The 8,121-nt window shown below is 42.9% G+C and overlaps 1 protein-coding gene across 1 annotated transcript in view; it reads left to right on the forward strand.

The window, feature by feature from the left end:
• The first annotated feature begins 1,075 nt into the window (after positions 1-1,075).
• The window catches only part of LOC101657472 (synaptojanin 2 binding protein), a 37,666-nt gene continuing 30,620 nt past the window's right edge, over positions 1,076-8,121 (forward strand). The window contains exon 1 of the mRNA XM_013003739.2: positions 1,076-1,228. Coding sequence (XP_012859193.1) covers positions 1,165-1,228 — 64 coding nt within the window. The 5' untranslated portion in view covers positions 1,076-1,164. The remainder of the gene's footprint in view (positions 1,229-8,121) is intronic.

The following is an 8,121-nucleotide window of genomic DNA, read 5'->3' on the forward strand; positions in this document are numbered from 1 at the left end:
TCATCATCTCAACTCAGTCACCGAGTCGATGACAACACATAGGACCCCAGAGGACCGGGTGGAATTGCCCCTGAGTTTCTGAAGCTGTAGTTCTTTACCAGAGTAGACAGTCCCGTCTTCCTCCCAAGGCGCGGCAGGTGGTTTCAAACTGCTGACCCTGTGGATTACAGCCCAACGCTGGAACATTATGTTACCAGGGCTCCTGTCTTCCGATAAAGATACATTTTTAAAAGTTTAGTTTTCAGCTGATTCCGGGAACCCAAGAGGAAAGCGAATTTTGGGAATAATGAGGGCAACAAATGTATAGATGTGCTTTACACAATTGATCTATATATTGTGATGAATTGTATGCGCCCCAATAAATTGATTTAAAAAAAAGTTTAGTTTTCCATGTCATAAAACGGGTGAGACACCTTACCTTTCTCCCTCTCCTTTTTCTTAGACTTTCCAAGTTGTAATTGTAAATCCTATCCATTCTTTCTCCCTCCTGCCTCTCCGCTTTTTCCTTTTTAATAGGAAAATCAGACTTTCCAGGTACAAACCAGTCCAGCCTTTCTGAGTGGCAAGTTTTTCAAACGGAAGCAAAGAGGAAGATAGCACCCCTGGCATCCCTTGAGAATTAGCCTAGGGGCTTCGTCGCAGGCACCAGTATCAGCTTGTCAAGATTGGGTTTGAGAGCCCCTGCAGAGGTGGCATTTGGGCCACTAACCACAAGGTCAGCAGTTCGAAGTCACCAGTCGCTCTGCGGGAGGACCACAGGGTTTCCCCGTCGCATCAAGCGCCACCGTCTGGGAAACTGACCAGGGCAGCCTCGGGAGTGGGCGTGACTCGGTCGCTAGGAGCTGGGAAGACCGACTACAGTGAGTTTGGGTGGGCGCTGTGTTCGAGCCGGGAACTAACGACCACTTGCTCCGCAGAGGGGGGACCCACAGACGCACTTCCGTCCGGCTGGGCGGCAGCGAGGGGAGGCGCGCAGGCCGAGCGCCGCCGCCGTAGGAAGCCGCGCGCGGGAAACCCCGGCTCCCGGCATCCCCCGCGCCCGGGGCTCTCACTTCCGGTCCGCAGGCTGCGGAAACCGAAAGTGCTGTGAGCGGCCGCGGGGCGTCGCCTTCACCTGGCCCGAGGTTTGGCTGACCCAGCTGGGAAGCCTGAAGGGCACTCAACATGAACGGAAGAGTCGGGTATTGGACCTGTGAGGAAGAGATCAGTCTGACCAGGGGGCCCTCAGGTATGTGCGAAACGGGTCCTTCCTCCCTCCCGGGCGGGGACCAGCCCACACTCACCCCCGCCCAGCCCCGCATGCCCGCTCACGGGACCCCGCAGCCCAGAGAACCGCCCCTCTCATGGGAGTAGAGTCTCGTCTTTGGCCAGCAGAGCGGCCGGCGGTTTCGAACTGCTAACCTTGCAGTTCGCCCCAACGCCTCACAGCACAGCACAGCACGCTTCTTCTTCCTGGTAGGGGACTGGAGGGTGTACTTGCAGAGCGGGATTCTCTGGCCTTGGTCAGCCAGGACCCAATCTTGAGTGTTCTGGCATCGCTTCGGGCACTTGTCGGGCGTATAGGCGTAGAATGTTAAACACGAAGAGATCTACCATAACAGTTCGGAAATCTGATTACAATCACAACTACTAGGTTGTTCTTGTCTTTTTCAAAAATGTATTTAAAGAAAAATGTAAATTCCCAGACCCCATTTCTAACGATTTGGGTTCACTAGGGGTGGGGGGGATTCATTAAAAGAGTAACAACCAAAAAAAAAAAAAATTGCCTCACATGATTTCTGCTAGTCTATTTCTCCCTTATTTAAAATAAATGTTTTTATTCATCAAGCGTTTCCTTCATTTTCTTAAGCATTTTCTTGTCTTAGTCATGGAAGTTGATGAATTTAAGAGGCTCGGAAAATAGAACCACATATGTAGGCTTGACCTTGGATCGAAATCAGTCATTTGAAGTTTACTTTGTTCAGTTAATAAGGAAATGGTTTCAAGTTTCTTTTTTATTCACAAAACTGGTTACCTGGTGTATAGGTACTTCTCATGTCTGAAAGCCTTATGTTGGGCTGCTAAGCCCAAGGTCAGCAGTTCAAAACCTCCAGCCTGCACCACAGGGGAAAGATGAAGCTTTCTACTTCTGTAAAGAGTTATAATCTCAAAAACTCCAAAGGACAGTTCCTTTCTGTCCCATAGGGTCACTATGAATCATAGTTGATTTGATGGTAGTGAGTTTAATTTTTTGTTTGTTTAAGAAGCTTGCATCAAATTAATTTTTCTTCACTGTTAGGAAGGTATGCAGGGAAGAAGTCAGTTATCACTTCTAGAAAGTTCCAGGTAATTTTGGTAGTCTCATAGTAGTCTTTCTATAGAAGAAATGCCCAAAGCTCCTAGTTCTAATCAGACATTTCTGTTTTAGGCCACACTGGTACTGTTTATACAAGTTCCTATGCAGGTACCTGATGGTTTAATTAAGCAAATGCAAGATTGTGTATACTTTTACCCTTTTGTTCCAGTGCTATATCATGGGCAAGAATTTTGAATATTTCAAGTGTTTGGGCTCATTTTTTCATGGCAAAAGAGCCTCCCAAGAGTTAGTGATTCTTTGGTTCATCCTGTTTGCTGTTTTATGATTTTTGTCATTTTGAGCTTACTGTGGTTGATCTCTGAGAGCTCAGGTGATGTGATGGATTCTGAGTTAGGCTGCTAATGGCAAGGTCAGCAGATCAAAGCCACCAGCCAACCCGAGGGAGACAGTTCTTCTCTATATGATTGAATGATTGTATTGTATGATATGTAAATTATGTGCCAATAAAACTTAGGAAAAGAAAAAAACAGAAGACACACGCACACAACCAAGCTACAAGCAGGAAAGCAAAGAGAACTACATTGTCAATCACGCCCCTGGAGTATAAGTCGATTGCACTATTGTCATCACCAGTTTTCCCAATGACCCAGCACTCCAGACACTGTTGGTATGAGTCTATATGAGTGCAGTTCCACCTTGAACTGCAGTCTATCTTGGAAAGTGTTCAGTCTACTGCTGTTAGAGCTGAGGATGCGTTAAATTAAGAACCTAAAAACAAAAGCTCTGTAAGTCCAAGCACTTAAGCCAATTTTAGGGTTAACCCTAACCGAGACTGTTGCTAGCAGTTTTCTGTTCTTCATGTATATAACAGAAACAAAAGTGCTATATCTTTGCCCTGTTTTCCTCTTGATTACACAAGAGTCTGGCTTTTATGGAATTTGCAGTTAAGTAGTCACATGTTAATAGTGAAATCTCAAGAGTAGGATGCAAATCATTAAGGCTTATTATGGTGGGCAAGTATGTAATGGGAAAGGAAATGGAGGAATGGGGGAGGCTGGGAGTTTGTTAATCTGACCTTGTAGTGCAAGCATTCAGAGAATCAAGCAATTGCTACAGGCCCAAATGGTCAATCATAAGAGGTTGGAATTTATGGTAGTTTTACAGAATAGATAGGTGCTGGGATAATGTCAGGCATGTGTAGGTATAGCCTGAGCAGTAATCAGAAGAGGAAAATAAAGGATACTCTGAGGACACTGAGTAAGCCAATCTGGATAGAAGGAAGAATTAGTTGCTAATAGTTTACAGAGATGACGTTATTGAAGTAGGTTAAGATGGGATTGCGGAGGATCTTGATTCCCTCCCTTCCTTATTCATTGGTTAAGACTCAATTTGAGGCATCCAGGAAACTTTTACCTAGGCTAAAAGTACAACCTTTTATCATACACAGTTTCGTGACTATCAGTCATGTCTTACAATGGCTGGTATTCTATCTTATCTAGTCATAATAAAAAAAAAACGGAGTCACTGTCAGACAAAGTCTTACCATCCTTGCCTATAACGAGCACCCTAGCCATGCTTCTATGATAGATCAGTTGTCCGGTCAGCATTCCATGGTACTCTCAATCTTCTCCAGCACCACAATTCAAATGCATCAATTCTTTGGTGTTCCTTATTCAGCGTCCAGCTTTCACATGCACATGAGGCAGTGGAAAGTCAGATGCACCTTAGTCCTCAAAGTAACATCCTTGCTTTTCAATACTATAAAAAGAGGTCTTATACAGCAGATGTACCAATGTCTTTTGACTCTTGACTCCTGCTTCCATGAGCCTTGATTGTGGATCCAAGTAAGTCAAAAATCTATATGTCTTTTGACCTCTTGACTCCTGCTTCCATGAGCCTTGATTGTGGATCCAAGTAAGTCAAAAATCCTTGACAACTTCAATCTTTTCTCCATTTATCATTGGTCCAGTCGTGAAGATTTTGGTCTTCTTCCCATTGAGTCTTAATCCACACTGAAGGCTGCAATCCTTGATCTTCTTCGGTAAATACCTCAATTCCTCCTGCTTTCAGCAAGCAAGGTAGTGTCATCTGCATATCACAGGTTGTTAATAAGCCTTCCTCCAAGCATGATGCCACACTCTTCATGAAAGTCAGTGTGTTTGCTCTGCATACAAACTGAACAAGTGTGGTGAGAGGATGCATACTTTTCCTGATTTTAAACCATGCGCTATGCCCTTGTTTTGTTTGCACAACTGCCTCTTGGTCCATGTACAAATTCCTCATAAGTACATTGAAGTGTTCAGGAATTCCCATTCTTCTCAAGGCTATCTGTCTGTAGTCTGTTATGAATCACACAGTCGTATGCCTTGACATGGTCAATAAGACTCAAGTAAACATATTTCTGATTTTCTCTTTCAGCCAAGCTCCATCTGACATCAGCAGTGCTATCCTTTGTTCCATGGCCTCTTCTGAATCTGACCTAAACTTCTGGCAGTTCCCTGTCAATGTAGTGCTATAACCATTGTTAGATGATCTACAGCAAAATTTAATTTGCATGTGATATGTCAGTGATACTGTTTTATAATCTGAGCACTCTGTAGGGTTGCCTTTCTTTGGTTTGGGCATAAATATGTATCTCTTCCAGTTAGTTGGCCAACTAGCTGTCTTTCCAACTTCTTGGCATAAAGGTGAGTGCTTTCAGTTTTTCATCAGTTTGGTGAATTTGGGGTCTTATTTTTGGCTATTGTTTTCAGTGCAGCTTGAACTATTTCAGCACCATTGGTTCTTGCTCAAATGCTACCTCCTAAAGGGCTGAATGTCGACTAGTTCTTTTGTTACATTGACTGTGTGTACTTTGCATCTTCTTTTGGTGCTTCTTGCACTCAATATTTTGCCCTCCTAATCTTTCAGTGTTGCAATTTAAGGCTTGAATTTTTTTAGATTTTTCAGTTTAAGATACGCTGAGCGTGTTCTTCCCCTTTGATTTTCTAATTCTGGGTATTTGTACATTTCATTATAATATTTGGCTTTGTCTTCTCAATCTGCCTTTGAAATTTTCTATTTAGCTATTTGACTTAATTTCTTCCATTTGCTTTCGCTACTCTAGTTTCAAAGGCTCTTCTGACACCCATTTGACCTTTTCTTTCATTCCTGTCTTTTTAATGACATTTTGCTTTCTTCATGAATGACCATCTGGCTAATCAGGTCTTCCTTCCGTCATCAGTGTTCAGTGTATCAAATCTGTTCTTGAGATGTTCTCAAACTTCAGGTGGGACCAAGGTTGTACTTTGGCTGTCATGGAATTCTTTTAATTTTCTTCAGCTTTAATCTGAATTAACATATGAATAATTGAGAATATGTTCCACAGTCGGGCCCTGACCTTGTTTTAACTGCTAATACTGAGTTTCTCCATAGTCTCTTCTCACAGATGTAATCCATTTGATTTCTGTGTGTTCTGTCTGGAGACGTCCATGCATATAATTGCCTTTTTTGTTGTTGAAAAAAAAGGTATTTGCTATGAACAAGTCATTGGTCTTGCAAAATTCTATCATGCGATCTCCAGCTTCATTTCTGTCACCAAGTCCATATTTTCTAACTATTGTTGCTTCCTCTTTGTTTCCATTGTTTGCATTCTAATCTCCAATAATTTTCCGTGCATCTTAGTTGCATGCTTGATCAATTTCTGACTGAAGTAGTTGTTAGAATTCTTCAGTTTTTTCATCACTAGCTTTTGTGGTTGATGCTTAAATTTGAATAATAAATGTATTGAGGGGATTTCCTTGAAGGTGGGTAGATATAATATCATAGACAGCATTGTACTTTAAGATTAATTTTGCAATGGCCTTTTTGACATGAATGCCACACCATTTCTCTTTATTTTGGTATTCCCACATAGTGAATCATATGATTTTCTGATTCAAAATGACCAGTGCCAGTTCATTTCAGCTCACTAATGCAAAGGATATTGATATCTATGTGTTCCATCTCTTTTTTGACCACCTCTGATTTTCCTAGATTCATAGTTTGCACATTCCAAGTTCTGATCATTAGCAGAGTTGTACAGGCGTGTCTCCCTACCTTGAGCCATGCCCCATCAGCAAATGAAGATCCCAAAGGCTCCCAATCTCACAGCCTTTACCAGACTCACATAATCATGGTTGACCCCACTCTGAGAAGTCAGCTCCTCTTCTGCCCCATTTTGAGGGCCTTCTGTCCCCAGGGCCCATTCTCCAGCACTCTGACAGCATTCTGCTTCCAGCCATTAGGCCTGCAGGACCTGACAGTGTTTTGAAGCTAGGCACCAGGCTTTCAGCGGCTCCTTCCTTCCAAGTGGGGAGCGGAGTCCTTCTTTGTTGATTATTCTTAGTCCAGAAGCTCTGCTGAAAGCTGTTCACTCTGGATGACCCTGCTGGCATTTGAAATAGCAGTGACATAGCTTCTAGAATTACAGCAACACGCAAGCCCCCCCAGTGTGACACACTGACGTAAAAGTGGTGGTTGTGGTATATTAGTCTAGTGCAGGGGCCCTCAAACTACAGCCCACGGGCCACATGCGGCCCGCAGAGGACATTTATCCAGCCCGCTGGGTGTTTTTGCCACCACTGCCTGCCCTGCTTAGCAGCTGACTCCTCTGGTGTGCATAGGAATTTGTTCATAGGTTTTTTTTAAACTATAGTCCGGCCCTCCAGTGATCTGAGGGACAGTGAACTGGGCCCCTATTTAAAAAGTTTGAGGACCCCTGGTCTAGTGCAATGGATTGTTTGATTTCCTGACTACTACTTTCATGTGTGTTGATTGTGGATTCAGGTAAAATAAAATATCTGAGTTGGCATCACTTCTCCAAAATATACATTATAATCGTAACCCTGTACTTGTGGTTGTAATGTTATGCCATCCCTTTGTATGATGCAATCTAGTGTTACATTGATGAGGCCATACCAATATAGATTATATCATAAACTTACCACTTTCACGTTATAAAGATCATTTTAGACACAGGAGCATATACTAGGGATGGCAAATACCATGATCACTAAGACCCATAAAAGAGACTAGTCTGACTGCTTCCATAAAGATTTATGGCTTTATGGAAGCCGTACCTACAGTAGCTGTGGGTTGGAAGTGACAAGACGGCTGTGGTGCTTTGTTTTCCTGCCCCTTTCAGCCTCTCGTTTTGGAACCCTGATGCCATATGTTACATGTTGGGCTACTCACCACAAAGACAGCCGTTTTAAACCAACAGCTGTTCTACATGAGAAAAACGAGGCCTTTTCCTGTGGGCTTGTTGTAATTTTCATGCGCTTCAATTGTGTTTCATTCCAGGCATAGTAAACCATATGATTGTCTGATTTAAAATAACCGAACCCCGTTCAAGGTCAGCTTACTGATGCCCAGAGTATCACTCTGTATGCATTCCATTTCATTTTTTACAGTTACAGTTTCCTTAGATTTACTTTGTACAGTCCACATTCTGATGAATAACAGATGTTTACAGCGGTTTCTTGTCATTTTGAATCATGACCCATCACCAAATGAAGGTTTTGAAAGGTTTACTACATCCAAATCATTATAGTGGACTCTATTTTGAGAAGGAGCCTTGGTGTTGTGTGTTTATACTGGGCTGCTAACCGCAAGGCCAGCAATTCTAAATCTCCAGCTGTTCCTTGGGAGAAAGATGGATTTTCTATTCCTGTTGAGAGTTACTGTCTTCTAACAGCCCAAGTGGAAAGCAAATGTTTTGAGAATGATGGGGGCAACAAATGTACAAATGTGCTTGACACAATGAATGGATGTATGGATTGTGATAAGAGTTGTACGAGCCCCCA

The sequence above is a fragment of the Echinops telfairi genome, unplaced genomic scaffold, assembly GCF_000313985.2.
Source record: "Echinops telfairi isolate 266 unplaced genomic scaffold, ASM31398v2 ScPeMD7_18;HRSCAF=68, whole genome shotgun sequence".
Lineage (NCBI taxonomy): Eukaryota > Metazoa > Chordata > Mammalia > Afrosoricida > Tenrecidae > Echinops > Echinops telfairi.